At 40.4% G+C, this 17,944-nt stretch overlaps 1 protein-coding gene and 1 pseudogene across 1 annotated transcript in view; one reads left to right on the top strand and one right to left on the bottom strand.

Moving 5' to 3' along the window:
* Positions 1–2,720: 2,720 nt before the first annotated feature.
* Positions 2,721–17,944, bottom strand: part of POGLUT1 (protein O-glucosyltransferase 1) — a 28,429-nt gene continuing 13,205 nt past the window's right edge. Inside the window, exons 6-11 of the mRNA XM_025874618.2 lie at positions 13,947–14,006; positions 10,952–11,051; positions 9,110–9,168; positions 7,926–8,093; positions 5,679–5,735; positions 2,721–5,026 (exon numbers count right to left, since the gene is read on the bottom strand). Of these exons, the coding sequence (XP_025730403.1) occupies positions 4,870–5,026; positions 5,679–5,735; positions 7,926–8,093; positions 9,110–9,168; positions 10,952–11,051; positions 13,947–14,006 (601 nt within the window). The 3' untranslated portion in view covers positions 2,721–4,869. The remainder of the gene's footprint in view (positions 5,027–5,678; positions 5,736–7,925; positions 8,094–9,109; positions 9,169–10,951; positions 11,052–13,946; positions 14,007–17,944) is intronic.
* LOC112826491 (L-lactate dehydrogenase B chain-like) lies at positions 12,300–13,574 on the top strand (annotated as a pseudogene).

The raw sequence follows: 17,944 nt of genomic DNA, 5'->3' as shown, positions 1-17,944 counted from the left end.
GCTTAACCATCTGAGCCACCCAGGCGCCCCTGGGCGGTTCTTCACAAGATGGATTTTACCCCCTTTAGTTGATATGCCTACTGTTTCTCAAAAGGCAAGACAACTTCCGGAATTTCTATCAGGTGTTTTTCTTTGATATTCCAGCAATAATTTCCCTTCAGTACAGCCTCTGCTAACATATGCTTCGAGGTATAATGCACGCATTTAAAATATTCCCAACCTGGTTTGTGTAATTTCATTTTACTGGCAACCATAGCCCCTTATTTTTTGCCAATCCCTAACCCTCCTTTATTCCTTTCTAGATGTAATTCAAAACTGCTACACTCTTTAGTAGAATACAACAAATAGAATTTTGGAATTTGATAAGGCCCAGAAGAGTGACTGACTACAGGGACTACCTTAATTAGTGACAGTCATCTGGGAGACAGGATTAGATTAACTTCCATCATAGCACTTACTACATTGCATCACAACTTCCTATTTACTGATGTGTCTCAGTAGACTAATTCTGAGTTCAGAGACCAGGTATATTCATCTCTGTATGTCCAGGTCCTAGCATTGTGTCTGGCATGTAGGTTGTTGAATGAAGAATTCCGATCCCCTTACTCCTGGCTTTGAGTCCAGGTTCCTGCTTATCCCATATAGATATGGGTGGGCACCAAGATAAAGTCCCAAGGCCTGAAAATCCAAGAGAATGGCTGTGAAGTCTGCAGTCTACATGTAGAAAAAGTTAAATGCTTGTGATGATCCCAGAATCATTCTGGGATGAGGGAGGACTTGGAATTGTGGAGCAGGGATGTTGGGCAGTTACTAAAGTCATCTGTATACAACTCAAATGTCCCCAGGACTCACTACCCTGTAGATACAAATGATGTCTTAACAGGCAAATTTCACTGACTCTGTAGCTGCCTTCTTTGCTTCTTTTGTTAATTTTGGGACCCTCATTTGTAAGGTTCCCTTTGCCATCTAGTAGTACCTCGGGAAGTCCCCACACCTTTGGTGACTGCTCACACTGTTGCTGCTATTCCATCTCAGCTCCCTAGACTCTACCTTCTGTCACACTCTGCTTCTCCAAGGCCCCAGGTCTTACTTTTTATCACTAGGGAAATACTCTCCTTACTCTGTGATCTGACCTTTTTGAGGGGTCTCAGAACAACGCCAAGCCAAAAGGTGTTATGAGGTTTGCTTGGATTATTGTTTAAATACAGCTCTCTCTTTCCCAGCATGTGCCTTTGCCACCAGAGTAAAGGCATCAAGGAAGGATTTCAGTATAGTCACCCTGCCTGGAAACACCATTCTCCTACCCTCAGCCCTTGTTGCTGAGTTCTGCTCATAGAACTCACTAACTTTTTCTTCCATTGTGAACTTTCTCTCAGGAGCTGAAAGTTTCCTTTTCCCTGCTACGTTCACCAGATACTGCCCTTGCTACATATATTACAGTTTCTTGTATTATATATGACATAAACTGTTTTCATAGTTAGAATGAATTTTTAGAACTTTTAAGGACTATTCATCCCACAAAGCGTAACTCAAATTTTATCTCCATGAAGATTCCCATTTGCATTAGATGGAAATTTCTTCCTCTTCTGAACTCCAAATCTCCATTGTCTGTATGAGTAATTGGCCTTATGATTAAGGCCTCATGTCACCTTAATCACCTTCTGCCTATGAAGCCTCTCATATTGTTATTTACTTTATCATCTCAACTACAGAGCCCTTTGAGGCTAGGGAGTCTGTTGTAAACATTTTCTTATCTCCTACTGTTTGTGCACAGTAGATGCTCAAGAAGTATTTGATAAATATTAAATGATTTGTAGTTGTATCCCTCTGCCTTACCCACAGCACCTTATCTCTGGATGCAGTAGGAGTATCTTAAGTGATGGCATATTTAGATGCATGGGAAGATGGATTTTTGTGTACTTCTGGGCGTTCTTGTTTGTGGTCAGTGTAGGGATCAAGGGTAGGGAACTATCCTCTCTGGAGCTGAACCAAAGAAGCCCATTAAATTGTTTTTCTCTTGGGAATCTCAGGCTGAGAGACAGAGCCTGACAGTCTCTGGAAATGTACACAGCACTCCAGAGCAGTCCAAACTTCTTCTTGAGGTTCCTGGAGTTGCCCTACTTTCTATCCCTCTAACTGCTAGGAAATTTGTTTAGATTCTTCGAGATGCCCTTATATGCTTCTACTAAGTTCTTTTGCTTAAACTAGCTAGAAGTTTCTGTTCTTGGCAACTAGGAGAACCTGACTACCACAGTAAAATAAAGTGGGACACTGATGACGTCACACAGAGAATACTCTCCAGATAAAGAAAGGAAAAGCATTACTTGTGTTACCCATGTATCCCACTTCATTCAAATAAACTATTGTTTTCTTTTTTTTCTAAGAAAAGTATGGCCTTTAGCGCTTTGAGGAGGAAAGGTAAGTGGGGACCTAGCTAGTGTTTTTTTTGGTTTTTTGTTTTGTTTTAAAAGATTTTATTTATTCATTTATTTGAGAGAGAGAGAGTATGTAAGTGGGGGGGGCATGGTTAGGAAGAGGGAGAGGCAGAGAATCTCAAGTAGACTCCACAGTGAGCACAGAGCCCAACATGGGGCTCAATCTCATGATCCTGAGATCGTGACCTGAGCCGAAACCAAGAGTCAGACGCTCAACTGACTGAGCCACTCAGGTACCCCAGGACCTAGCCAGTGTTAACAACAAAAAACAACAACCTTCAAAAGTTATGGGGATAAAAATTATTTCCAAAAACATACATTTTTCATATTGTTACACACCATCCTCATACCGCCTACACTGAGGTAAACAGATAAGTATAAAATCTGAATAACATTTCCTGAATTTAAATACAAAGATGACCTTATTGACTATTCAAAGAGCAGATAAGAATCTGCATTGATCCCACTTTTACAGTCTTATCCAGTCCCCCTTAGGAGCCAATGGCTAGTCTATCTATAAAGAGGATCTAGTCAAGTCAACTGCCTCCATCCATCCATCCATCCATCCATCCATCCACCTATCCATTCTTCCAATAATTCTTTGTATCTACTCTATGCGAGGCACTGTACTGGGTAATAGAGACATCAAGATGTGTAAAACATGATTCCCACCCATCAAGAAGCCCACAGAACAGTAGCAGAAATAGTCAAATAACTACAGTGCAATGTGATGTTACATAACAGGCATGAGCAAAGTTTTATGATAGCCCCTAACTGCCCAGAGGAATGAAAGAAAAGATTCAGAGATGAGATGCTTGAGCTGGAACTTGAAGCAAAATGGGAAATTCCCAGGGAAATGCAGTTTCAGCTCCTAATCCAAAGGATAGAAAATTCTGTTTCTAGTTTAGTGACAGGAAAATTAAAACACAGAAAGAGAACATCTACTGGGGCCTCATATTGACAAGGCAAAACTACAGTACAACTCAGAAATCCAGACTGCTTACCGCTAGACTTCTAGCACCTAAAGACATGGTCCCCATTAATTTTTAATACTCAGAAACAAAACATCTAACTTTCAATGTCTGCCTTATTCTACGCAATGATCTTACCAAGGATATTCAACTCCTCTAAAAAGTCCTTAGACTTAAACTTTTGTGGAAGGAAGTTTAAAAAGCCAAATACATTTCTCACTAATGGAATAAAATCCCTGATTTTATATGACTGAACCTTACATTTACTAATTTTGAAACCAACTAATACTGAACAGTTCTTAAGCAAAGGAAAAGAGTTGATTTCAATGTGAAAAAGTTGGGCCTAAGGGACGAAGTTGGTTCTGAGTCACCAGACTCTGTGGGTTTTCATCTAAAAAGTTTTCTTCATTTTTGACTGTGCTAGGGAGTGCATCCTGAGAGATTAAATTACTATCCAAATGTGTTTTTCAAAAAGGGAAAAGAGGGGAAAGGAGGTACTCCAACATGGATTTGCACTGAAGTATCTCCAACATAAGTAAGTGCTCAAGTTGGATGGTCTAAACTCCCAGTGTAACATTTCATAGGTGAAGACTCCTTGAGGTCCCTGCACACCTTTGAGGATATGGACTGCTGCCAATTTAAAGAGGAAAAATGTTAAGGGTGTGCAAGGAGTGAGGAAGGACTGCTGTTTTATGCACAGTTCCTTTCAAAAATGAGGACTACTTCCTACATTTATTAAGAGGTTTTTGTCTTTTTTTGTTTTTTAAAGAGAGACAATAAAAACAAGTGTGTGAAGGCACAAAAGGGGAACTTGAAATCCAATTGCAATAATTACTCAGGCAATTGGCCCCTTTCTCTGTAGCATTACAGAAACCTCCTGAGTACCAAAAGCCTATGCTTTTACAAAAGAGAACTGCCCCATCATTGCATGGTACAACTACTGCTTCCTTAGACCTTTCAGGAAATGATCCCCAAGTGTTTTTCACAAACCCTATAGGGCTTCCTACAGTAAAATACAGTGACAGAGATCAAACCTAGAATAACTGCAGAACTGCGGTGATGAGCTGTACTAGTTCCAAATGATTAATTTTCTGCTCCAAATAATGGGACAAAGTATCATCCCACAGATACAGTCAGTTTCACGGTGATGGAGATTCATGTATGGATCATCTGAGGCACAAGCTGTGATTGGTCTTAAGAAAATAAAAAGTAGAACTGGGTTAAAAACCCACATCTCATGATTTCTGGTCCTTATTCAGCCAAAGCATTGAGCTGCTTCAGGTCTGTATCATACACATTTTGGATCTTTCTCAGGAGTTGCTCTGGGTGCAGCATGATAAGGAAAACCAGATATTTGGCTTGATAACAGTATTCAAGGTATAGGTGCCGCACTCATGGTAAGCTTCTCACCACAGGATATCTGAGAGCTGCTGCCAGAGAGGGCTGTGGTCCGCTGATGATGACTAGAGTTCAGTTTTCAAAATTTTGGGAATAATCTGATCATAGCCTTTCCTTCTTGTTACATTATAGGATAGGAATTTAGAGTATTCAGTCAACAGGCTCTCCCAGTAACAGGTGACGTCTTCCATCTGCAAGTGGTTCATAATAAACTGGCTTCCCCTAGAGACAAGATTAACAAGAACATTTAAAGCAGAGCATTTAATAATACTAATAGCTTACATGTGACTGCTTACCTTGTGGTAAGCACTGTTCAGAATGCTTATGCTTTATATGAATTAACTCTTGATTCTGAGCCAACCCTATAGCCATCCTAGCCACATACATGCACTTAGCAATAAAACTTAATATATTTTTCTTTTTAAAAAAATTTTTTGACAGAGAGAGACACAGCGAGAGAGGAAACACAAGCAGGGGGAGTGGGAGAGGGAGAAGCAGGCTCCCTACGGAGCAGGGAGCCCAATGCGGACCTCGATCCCAGGGCCCTGGGACCATGACCTGAGCCGAAGGCAGACGCTTAACAACTGAGCCACCCAGGTGCCCAAAATTTAATATTTTTTTCGTAAAAAACAAACACATAAGCAGTGAATGCTCAGAAATTCTGTACATGTTTAATTACCTCAAAGATTTCAGTCTACTTCTATAAAGGATGGGCCTGGGATATATGTGAATGTGTGTTTTCCTCCTGGACAGCTTTAATTCTGATTATCTCTGTATAGTGAGGATGAAATCCAGATATCACCATGATAACAATATTCATATACCTTTAGCTGGGGCAAAACGGGGATGAAAAGGAAAAATGAACAGAGCTTACCTTTCAGCAATTTCTTGAGCCACATCATCATTTGCTTTTACAAAATGCAACAACTCCCTAAAATTGAAAGAATTATTAGACTCTAAAATACAGACCAAACTAAGAAAGAAAGACCATATATATACTGGCACAAAAATAGACAAATAGATCAATGGAACAGAATAGAGAACCCAGAAATGGACTCACAACTATATAGTCAACTAATCTTCAACAAAGCAGGAAAGAATATCTAATGGAAAAAAAGACAGTCTCTTCAACAAATGGTGTTGGGAAAACTGGACAGCAACATGCAGAAGAATGAAACTGGACCACTTCCTTACACCAGACACAAAAATAAATTCAAAATGGATGAAAGACTTAAATCTGAGACAGGAATCTATCCAAATCCTAGAGGGGAACACAGGCAGTAAACTCTGACCTTGGCTGTAGCAACAGCCATATTATTAGACATGTCACCAGAGGCAAGGGAAACAAAAGCAAAAATGAACTGTTTTGTCTTTATCAAGATAAAAAGCATCTGCACAGCAAAGGAAACCATTAACAAAAATAAAAGGAATGGGAGAAGATATTTGCAAATGACATATCTGATAAAGGGTTAGTATCCAAAATCTATAAAGAACTTACCAAACTCAACACCCAAAAAACAAATAATCAAATTAAGAAATGGGCAGAAGACACGAATAGACACTTTTCCAAAGAAGACATCCAGATGGCTAACAGACACATGCAAAAATGCTCAACATCACTCATCACCAGGGAAATACAAATCAAACCCATGATAAGATGCCACCTCACACCTGTCAGAATGGGTAAAATTAACAACACAAGAAACACTAGGTATTGGTGAAGATGTGGAGAAAGGGGAACCCTCTTGCATTGCTGGTGGGAATGCAAACTGGTGCAACCACTCTGGAGAACAGTCCGGAGGTTCCTCAAAAAGTTAAAAACAGAACTACCCTATATCCTAGCAATTGCACCACTAGATATTTACCCAAAGGATAAAAAAAATACAGATTCAAAGGGGTACATGCACCCTGATGTTTATAGCAGCCTTATCCACAATAGCCAACCTATGGGGACAGCCCAAATGTCCATCAACTGAAGAATGGATAAAGAAGTCGTGGTATATATACACAATGGAATATTATTCAGCCATCATAAAGAATGAAATCTTGCCATTTATAACAATGTGGATGGAGCTAGACTGTATTATGCTAAGTGAAATAAGTCAGTTGGAGAAAGAAAAACACCATATGATCTCACTCATATGTAGAATTTAAAAAGAAAACAGATGAACATATGGGAAGGGGGGAAAGTAAAAAAGGAGAGAGGGAAAACAAACCATAAGGGACTCTTAATGACAGAGAACAAAAAGGGTTGATGGAGGGAGGTGGGTGGGGGATGGGCTAGACAGGTGATGGGTATTAAGGAGGGCACTTGTTGTGATGAGCACTGGGTGTTGTATGTAAGTGAGGAATCACCGAATTCTACTCCAGAAACCAATATTGCACTAAATTTTGTTAACTAATAAAATTTAAATAGATAAAAAAATAAAAATAAAAACAGTTCCTTAAATGTGAAAAGAAAAAAGAAAGAAAGACCATAGACTGAGATCTATGGTTAATCTCTAGATAGGTGGATAATGGATTATTTCTTTTTTAAAGCACAGATATTAGAGTCCTCACAAGACCAAAACAACAACAAAAGCCCACACACAGGCTGAAGGCAACCTGTTGTAGATGTGGGACATATGTGAGAAAATAGAGAAATGTTCAATGATACACATCAAATATCAACAATGAAGAAAAATTTCCTTTCTATCTCCTGCTCCTGCCCCCAGAAAAGGGCACTGGGCTTATGTTTCTGGCCCCTTTCCATATCTCTTCTTAGTTTCTATCATGTGAGAAAATCTGCCTCAGCTTCAGTGGGGTCAGTTCTCATGTTGTATCTGAAAGTCCCTTTGACAATATAACAACATCTAATATCCTTATCTTTAGTCTTTGAGAGATAAGAGCTTTTCTACTGTGTATTATCTGAATGTTACATTTTAAACTAGCTTTAGAGCACTTTTTCAAATTAAATCTCACTTACAGCCTAGTTGAATAGTGACATTATATATGCAAACCATGTAAGGAGAAAAAGCTGTCAAGGGAAAGAGTCATGAGTAGTATATGTCTTAAATGGCTGGGGTCTTAGAGGCAGATTGTGGGAATCATTAGGCACTCTGCTTGGGGGAGAGCCACTCACTGGACATTGGAGAGATCTGTTTTGACTGGGATATAGTGAATCCACGGCTTCAGTTGTGGATAGAAGAATTCCAGCCACTCATCACCAACATGGAAAACAAGTGAACCACACAGGAAGAGGTGTTTGAACCGGAAACTTGCAGCTACACCTCGAAAATTAAACAGATACCTGGGAAAGAAAGAGCAAAATATACCTGATACTATAAGTCTGCTGCCACAAATATCTTTTTCTTCTTATTCCCTCCTCTCCTTCTCTCCTTTTATGACCCCTCTCCCCTCCCTTTCTATTTTCAGCTTTCCAGGACACATCCACATATCCCTGTGGGATTCCAGGGGCTACTGACTGTTCCAGGGAATGTCAGGGTGAGGCAGGAAGGAGGATTCTTTCTCCAGACAGAGCTAGATAGGGCCACGAGCTGGGTGCTAGACAGAGATACAAGGCTCAGATGGAGACAGTAGCTTATGCTTTCCTATAAGCTTTCCTGGGCCTAATGTTTCTAATGAGTCATGGCTCCCCAAAACCTTGTTTTTCCCATAAGGTACCCCACCAAAGCCTCTGTTGGTCCCTGTTCCCTCTTCTTCTGAAGTTGGGAGAAGAGAACCAGGCATACATAATCAATCTTCAAAGAAATACCCTCTGAAAAAAAGCCATGTTAGAACATTTTCTTTTCAGCATTTCTTATGCACCCCTGTCTCCAACTAGAGTTGCTTCTACCTTATACTTGCCACTGTGCAGTGTAATCAGTATTCACCTCTCTGAATCCCTCTACTTCCTCCTCCTGACCTGGTTTTACCTGTTCACCTAATCCTTAGTCCTAGCATTGAATTATAATATTTTAGTTACATATACTTTATTCATTTTCAAACATAAACCCTTCTTTACCTGATAAATACTTCATCTAACTTCAGCTCTTGGCTGGATGGGGTGTGGAGAGAGGGAGTCCCACCACTTTGCTTACTAGCAGCAAGGTCTATGGAGGCAGGGACCATTATTGTCTTTGCAATTCCCGCAGAACTCAGGTGAGAGCCTTGTGCACACAGCATGGTCTCAGTAAACAACAACCAAATGAATGAACAGGACTTTCATAAACCCCAGCAGGGCCCTAGTATTGAAGTTCTGCCCCAAAGTGAAGCTATTCTGAATGCAACAGGGAAGCCAAAAGTCAGGAATCCTGGAAGCCTTACTTGTATTTGCAGTGATCCACAAGATGGACATCCTTAGCAGCTGGCTTCCCCAAAGTATCCTTTAAGCGAAAAGGAAGCTGTTAGTATTGAGAGTGGTAGTATTTATTGAAGACCACTGTGCAGCAAGCATTACTGAGCATTCCATAAACATGACCTCATTTCAGTGTCCTGAATAAATCCATTCAGAGATGTTATCTCATTTTATAGATGAAGAAGCCATGACCTTGAAAAGTTGGGAGACTTGTTCAGGGGCATGTGGGCCTAAGGAGAAGAGCAAGGACCTGTCTGATTTTAGAGTTTAAGCTCCCAGGGCCATGTGGATCCTTCTCTGAACTTAGAGGTCCTAACCTACAGCATGTTTCACTCTGTGTAAATTATACATAGAGGATATTACAGGTGGTGGCTGGTGGGCTTAGAGGTGTAACCCACACACAGATTCTGTTGGGGATGCAAAGTATTTAAAAATAAAAATTCAAACCATTGCCAACATTCACAGGTGGTAAGATATTTCTTACAAAAATCCAGATTTCCAAGTTTTCTTATAAAGAAAAAGGAAGGTCTGGTAAACTCGGCTTCTATTCCCTTGGCAGAAATGACCGGACATTTAGTGCTCTTTCTTGCTCATGCCTGTGGCCCCCAGGGGCATTTCAGTTTGAGACCCCCATCTATATTCCAGCTACCCTGCCAGATGGTAAACGTCTTAATGAGGGAAATTAGTCTGGTTTGCTTTCGTAGCTTCCCACAGTATAGGCTGTGCTGAATGGATACATTTTTCATATTTTTATTTTTCAACAAAGTTTCTTAGACTTTTGCTCCTGTTCGATTAAAACTATCAAAATAATGCATCTCAGATACGCTTAGTTTTCCCACAAGAAGTCTAAAACTTTTTTTCTTATCATCCTCATGTGGTATATGGAAATTTCAAAAGAGGATATTTAGGCCTTAAAGTTCTTTGAATATGGCAAGAAGTCACACAGTTAAGAAGACAGAGATGAACCCCAACCTGAAGGAGCCAGTCATTGCTCACTTCACCTTACAGTTCACCTCTCTGAATCCCCCCACTTCCTCCTCCCGACCTGGTTTTACCTGTTCACCTAATCCTTAGTCCTGGCATTCAATTATAATATTTCAGTTACATATGTTTTATTCATTTTGAAACATAAATCCTTATTTTCAAACAAATGAAGATGCCTGGACCCCATCCCCAGAGACTCTGATTCATTTGATTCATTTTTTTTAAAGCTCTCTGATTGGATTGTATAGTTAGAGTTAAGAACCACTGGTTTAAACCAGGGGTTGGCAAATTACAGCCCATAGGCCAAATCTGGACCACTGCTTGTTTTTGTATACAACCCACAAACTAAGAATATTTTAGGTTTCAAATGCTTGAAAAATATCCAAAGAAGAATATTTATGACATGTGGAAATTACATGAAATTCAAATTTCTGTGCCATAAATAAAGTTTTATTAGGACACAGCCTGGCTCATTCATTTACATATTGTCTGTGACTGCTTTCCCCTGTGATGGCAGCTGAGCAACTACAAGACCATACAATTCACAAAGCCTAAAATATTTACCATTTAGCCCTTTCCATAAAAAGTTGGTGTCCTCTGGTTTAAACCTTCAAAGTGGTAAAAAATACTACTCATAATATGGCCCAGAAAACCAATGTGAGTTTGAAAAAGAGTAATTTACATATATGCTAATACTAGTTTGTGGAACTTTCTCTATATCCATCTACCACTGACAGGAAACTTAATCTGGAATTCTACCCAGGTGGCAATGTTCTTTGAATGCGAACGTGCACTGCTATGGTTCTAGTCAGATGATTGGTGATTACTTTCATAGATTTCCAGGCCTGGTTTTTGGTGTATTCTGCGTCAACAAGTTTTGGATTTTTCCGAGATAGAAGAATGAGAGGGTCTCGTTCTGGACTTGTCCTAGAAAAGAAACATGTGACATAAAACAATGTGTCCCACACCATAATACTGTTCCCAATATCTGAAAGGTAAGCAGTGCAATGACCATACACAGAGACGTATAACTTACTGGTTATTTTCACAGCAGAGGAGGGGCTTACTGGGCCCTGAGGCATACAGGTGTTCCCGGCTGTTCCCTACTCTACCCTGCAGGGATGGGGAATATTGGGCCCTTTTGTGCTTGCATCTAATCTTTAAGATTACGTTTCTCTGGGCACTACAGACATATCCCAAGGAATGAGTTCCCTTTTAGCAGAGTTCATGTAGCCTCTATAATCATTAGTACTCACAGCTCTGTGACTAGGTAATCACCCCTCCCCAAAATAGCTACATGACCTTTGTTGTCTGTGTTCTGTACAGTCCAGCACAATATTTAAATTAAAAAGAAAGCTAAAGGGCTTAAAAACCTGAAGATTATATGTAGAAAAAGTCCAAGTTATGGTTCAAGTAGCAGACGGTCTTGACATTTGAGGGGTCCTAGACTCCCTGTGGCCTGCTCTCTAGAAAAGTGCCCATATCCCCATATAATTTAGAGGAAGTCCTAGAACTCTTCAAGTCCACACACAGGTCCCAAGTTAAGAAGCTGTGATCTCCAGATCTGAGAATCAGAGAAGCTGGTAAGGACCAGTAAGCAGTGGCTGCTGGGCCTGTCTGCATTCTCAAGTTCACGGCCCAAGTAAATAGAAGGTGTGATCTCCGACAAGAACTGACCAGGAAAACGACTAAACCCTTCTCCCTGTTCTGTTCATCTGTACAGCAAATATTCATCATGTATCTGCATGCTAGGTACTGTTCTTGGCACCGGGGATGTAGGTCTGAGCAACATGGAGAGAGAGGGTCCTTGCCCAACATTTCCCTCTCCCTCCTCTTCTTCTTCTTCCCTGCTTCCCTTTCCATTTCCACCAGTCTCAGTCTGTGCTTTCCACCACTATTTGGCAGCCACATGGCCTCATGAAAAAGGCAGTCAGGATATCTGGTAATGGATGCTGCTCTGCCATTAACTAGCAGTGACTAGCAGAGAGCCAGGTCAGAAGCTCCCTGTAGAAAACTATAATCTCTTAGGCAAGAGGACAAGTCAGGTGTTCTCTTCAATATATATTCAATGCCTAACACACTCAAGGCACTCTGTTAATACCTGTTGAATGACTAGATGAATGAATTTTACTTCTTTCAATTTCAGTTCAATTAAGAGTGATTTGGGCGAGATCCTGCGCCCGAGGAGACACACGCAGCTAACATTGTCTTCTTTGCGCGACTCTCCCCGCGGGTTCTCTCTGGGCACAATGGCAACTCTTAAGGAAAAACTGATTGCACCAGTTGCAGAAGAAGAGGCAACCATCCCAAACAATAAGATCACTGTAGTGGGTGTTGGACAAGTTGGTATGGCGTGTGCCATCAGCATTCTGGGAAAGTCTCTGGCTGATGAACTTGCCCTTGTGGATGTTTTAGAAGATAAACTCAAAGGAGAAATGATGGATCTGCAACATGGGAGCTTATTTCTTCAAACACCTAAAATTGTGGCAGATAAAGATTACTCTGTGACTGCCAATTCTAAGATTGTGGTGGTGACTGCAGGAGTCCGCCAGCAGGAAGGAGAGAGCCGGCTCAATCTGGTGCAGAGGAATGTTAATGTCTTCAGATTCATTATTCCGCAGATAGTCAAGTACAGTCCTGATTGTATCATAATTGTGGTTTCCAACCCAGTGGATATTCTCACATATGTTACCTGGAAACTAAGTGGACTACCCAAGCACCGTGTAATTGGAAGTGGGTGTAATCTGGATTCTGCTAGATTTCGCTATCTCATGGCTGAAAAACTTGGCATTCATCCCAGCAGCTGCCATGGATGGATTTTGGGAGAACATGGCAATTCAAGTGTGGCTGTGTGGAGTGGAGTGAATGTGGCAGGCGTTTCTCTTCAGGAACTGAATCCAGAAATGGGAACAGACAACGACAGTGAAAATTGGAAGGAAGTGCATAAGATGGTTGTGGAAAGTGCCTACGAAGTCATCAAGCTAAAAGGATATACCAACTGGGCTATTGGATTAAGTGTGGCTGATCTCATTGAATCCATGTTGAAAAATCTATCCAGGATTCATCCAGTGTCAACAATGGTGAAGGGGATGTATGGCATTGAGAACGAAGTCTTCCTGAGCCTTCCATGTATCCTGAATGCTCGGGGCTTAACCAGTGTGATCAACCAGAAGCTGAAGGATGATGAGGTTGCCCAGCTCAAGAAAAGTGCAGATACCTTGTGGGACATCCAGAAAGACCTAAAAGATCTGTGACTTCTGGCTTCTAGGCTGTAGAAATTTAAAACTATGATGTGATTAACTGTGAGCCTTTAGTTTTTCATCCATATACATGGATCACAGTTTGCTTTTATCTTCCTAAATAGATGAATCTGGGCTCACAAAATCAAAGCCCATGCTTGGTTTAATGCTTGCAATATGAGCCCTTGAACAAATAAAATTAACTATTGCAGTGTGAAAAAAAAAAAAAAGAGTGATTTGGGCAAGGGGCGCCTGGGTGGCTCAGTCAGTTAAGCATCTGACTCTTGATTTCGGCTCAGGTCATGATCTCAGGGTCGTGAGATCAAGCCCTGAGTCAGGCTCCAGGCTGGGCATGAAGCCTTAAGATTCTCTCTCTCTCCTCCCCTGCTCACACATATGCGCTCTCTTCAAAAAAAAGAGTGATTTGGGCAAATAATTTGAGTTCTTCTCTAGTCTAAAATTCTATGATTCTACATTTACTTCTTAGTTATCCTAGCTTTCTCCTTGAACTACAGTTCTTCACACCCTCAAAATTATTTGTATCTTACAAATATCTTCGTAAATTATCAGAAAATATAGTCACCTTGATCCTCGGAAATATGCTGTAGAATTTTTCTTTTTCCATGGCCACTGTGCTGCTGACCTAAAATTAGATTTCAGTTAGTTTCTATGTTTTTCTCTGAACTATATGAGGATGTGTTTTAACCAGTTCTGAAGATTAGCTCAGAACTTCACATTTTTAAATAACTCTGACCCAGGCTCTCAAAAGAAAAAGCCCTCAATGACATTATATTCCCTTTTGTTGTTACTTCACTTCTTTGGAGGTGCTAGCCAATAATATCTACAATCCATTGCTCCACTAATAAGTTAACAACACTGAAAGAAAAGTTCCCAGGGTACCTACGTGGCTCAGTCAGTTAAGCATCTGACTCTTGATTTCAACTCAGGTCATGATCTCAGGGTCCTGAGACTGAGCCCCACATCAGGCTCCTCATTCAGCAGGGAGTTGGCTTGAGATTCTCTCTCCCTCTGTCCCTTCCCCTGCTTAGGCACGTGCACATGCACTCTCTCTCTAAATAAATAAATAAAATCTAAAAAAAAAATTCCCAAGTTCTAAATGACATGTTTAGAGCTGTTAAATGCAATACAATGAGGATTTCTTCTCTACTTTAACTAGAGTGCTGCTACTGATAAATTTAATAGGCAAAGAGAACTGCAGAAAATATCAGAAATTGAATTAAAGGTAAGAAAACAAATCACTCCTTGACTTCATTTTTTGGATGCACAGGCAGTATCACCAGAAATTTGTCTGATGTTGCAAAGCATCCTGATATTCTTGAGACTGTACTAAGTGCTCCGTCAAAATCCCTGAAACTCAGGTCTCAGTACACATTACCATGACCAGCTTTCCTTGCTGAAACTGCTAGCTCACAGATGCATCATTCTTAACTTCCTTCGTAGGAAACCTGCACAGAAGTTGCACAGTGTCTTCCTCTGAAAAAGGAGGGGAAGGGCTGAACTGGAGTTAATGAGGGAATGGGGGGCTGTTTACCATAATGGAGAGACTTAGGATATAAACTTGTTAAGTAGAGATACTTTTAGATACATAAATGTCACATTACTCATTTTCTCTCAGCTGAGAGCATTGCTTATTTTCCTGGCCTATCTTATAGCTCTTTCTTGCTGGACCATCTTTACTGGATTCTCCAATCCAAGGCCAGAACTATCTATCACTGTGCTCCATATGCCCTCCCACCAAAAAAGAAACACCATAACCCTGGGTTATTTTTGTTTTATGAGATTTTTTTTAGTGGAAAAAATGATATATCCTCATTATAGAAAATTCTAATGGAAAAGCATAAAGTAAAAGTAGAAAAAAATCATCTGGAACCTTCCCAATCCCACTTTTAGCAATTTAACGTTTCTGTGAAGAATTTCCTTCCAGTCATTTCTCCGTATCAGTAGTTCTCTGCTGGTGGTGATTTTGCCCCTTTCACCCAGAAGACATTTGGCCATGACTATAGACATTTTTGAATGTCACTACTGGGGGACTGCTACTGGCATTTAGTGACATTAAGACCAAGGATGCTAAATATCCTGCAATGCCCAGGGAAGCCCCCTACAACAAAGAATGATCCAGCCCGAAATTCAGTACTACCAATATTGAGAAACCTTGCTCTATATAACAGAGATCATATATATATATATATACACACACACACACACACTCATTCTCACAAACTCTTGAAGTGGGTTTTATTATCCTTACTTTATAGTTGAGGTTCTCGAGAGGCTAAGCAGTTTGCCCAGAGTCACACAGCTAATAAGAGCCAGAGTTTGAACCCAGAGTCCCTTTACTTTGCACTCATGCACAATATTCCATTTTACAGCCATGTCATAATTCACTTCATTACTTATTCATGGGCTTTTAAGAAGTTTCCAACTTTCTGCTTTAAGAAACAACACTGTAGTGAACATCTTTGTGTACACATCTTTACATACTTGACTAATTAACTCTTTGGCATAAATTCTAGAAGTGAAATGGCTGGGTCAAAGACATACACATTTTATATTTTGATATACATTGCCAAACTACCTAACAAAAAAGTATCAATTTACACTGAAATTTTGAGTATAAATGTCCTCAGTCCCTGGGAAAGCTGCATTTAATATACACAGACTTGTACCATCTCTGTTTTCCCTCGCCTCTTTCTTTCTATCCACCTACCTACCCCTCAAAAGACCTATGTTAGGACTTTTTTTCCCAGGCAAGTGTTAAAAGTGGCACCCTGGTGCTGAGTCAGACCTCTTTTATAACCACCCCGTGACAGTAGAGACAGAAATCTTTAAATCTACAGAAACACTTAATTTTTCTACAGAGTGAAAAGTAAGTCAATGGGGACAAACTCCCAAAAGATTAGAAAAATAGAAAAAGAGTAGGCAGGCATCAATGCAGATAAACAAGCAGATTATTAAAGTTTCAAATTAAGAAATGAAATCACATGGCTAGAACTTCTGAATGGAAGGCTCTAAAAAATAAAACTGTAATTCTATGATCATATACTTTTTTTTAAAGATTTTATTTATTTATTTATTTGAGAGAGACAGTGGGGGTGGGGGGAGGGGCAAAGGGAGAGGGAGAAGCAGACTCCCCACTGAGCAGGGAGTCCAACTCAGGGCTTGGTTCTAGGACCCAGAGATCATGACCTGAGCTGAAGGCAGTTGCTTAACTGACTGAGCCATCCAGGTGCCTCATAAATAAATTCAACTGAAGAATAAGAGGGGAAGATATCAAAAGAAAAATATGTTCTTATAAGCTTAGATTTTAAAAGATAATCTATGTCCCTAAAAATTGCTTAGTAGTTTACAAGGTGGGAGGGGCACAGTAACTACACAGTGGAGGAATTGGCAACACCTTGACCAGGTGATCAAAATAAACAGCTCTAAAGAGGCATGGATGGATGCAAATCACTTAGGTAAGTATTCGGGCCAGGGATGCATGAGTTGAATCTAATCATGAAAAACAGACAAAACCAAATTGAAGAACATTCTATAAAATGCACAGCCTGCATTCTTCAAAATGTCCATGTTATGAAAGAGAAAGACAGACTAAGGAGCTGTTCCCGATCACAGGAGACTAAACAGACATGACCGCTAAATGCAACACACGAACCTGGATTGTATCATGTACTGGAGGCAGAATGTGCCATATAGGACATTATTGGCATAATTAAATGTTGTACCAATATTGTTTCCTGAATTTGATCATTGCAGCATGGTTATAAAGGGGAATACCCTTGCTCTTAGGAAATACACACTAACATATTAAGATGTACAGGGTCATAAGGTGTGCAACATACTCTCAAACAGTCCAGAAAAAAAGAAATTGTGCATGTATTACATATGTGGCCTAGAAGTCTATTACAGAAAATAATGAGGTAAATTATTATCCCCACAATGGAATATCATGCAACTGATAAAAATAATGAGGTAGTGGGCGCCTGGGTGGCTCAGATGGTTGGGCATCTGCCTTCGGCTCAGGTCATGATCCCAGGGTCCTGGGATCGAGTCCCGCGTCGGGCTCCCTGCTCCGCGGGGAGCCTGCTTCTCCCTCTGCCTCTCTCTCTCTCTCTGTCTCTCATGAATAAATAAATAAAATCTTTAAAAAAAAAATAATGAGGTAGTTTCATATGTACTGACATGGAAAGATTTCTAAGACACACTAACAAGTCAGTGGGAAAGTTGCTGATGTTAGACATACATTTTTATGAGCATGTATAGGTTTCATAATCAGAAAAACAGCTTGTTTTTGAGGATTTAAGAAACAAAGTAGGGGGTGCCTGGGTGGCTCAGTCAGTTGAGCATCCAATTCTTGATTTTGGTTCGAGTCATGATCTCAGGGTTGTGAGACTGATCCCCCTGTCAGGTTCCACACTCAGCACAAAACCTGCTTAAGATTCTCTCCCTCTCCTTCTGCTGCTCCCCCCACCCCCTGCCCCCAGCTCACACTCTCTCTCTTCTAAAAACAAAACAAAGTAGATGTATAGCAGGTCAAAAAACAGCTGTAAAAAGAAGGAAGAA

The sequence above is a fragment of the Callorhinus ursinus genome, unplaced genomic scaffold (genome assembly GCF_003265705.2).
Source record: "Callorhinus ursinus isolate GAN/ISIS: 27379988/994484 unplaced genomic scaffold, GSC_fseal_2.0 scaffold1, whole genome shotgun sequence".
Taxonomy (NCBI): domain Eukaryota; kingdom Metazoa; phylum Chordata; class Mammalia; order Carnivora; family Otariidae; genus Callorhinus; species Callorhinus ursinus.
The sequence above is the reverse complement of the archived record's forward strand: the minus strand, read 5'-3'. Positions and strand labels throughout refer to the sequence as shown.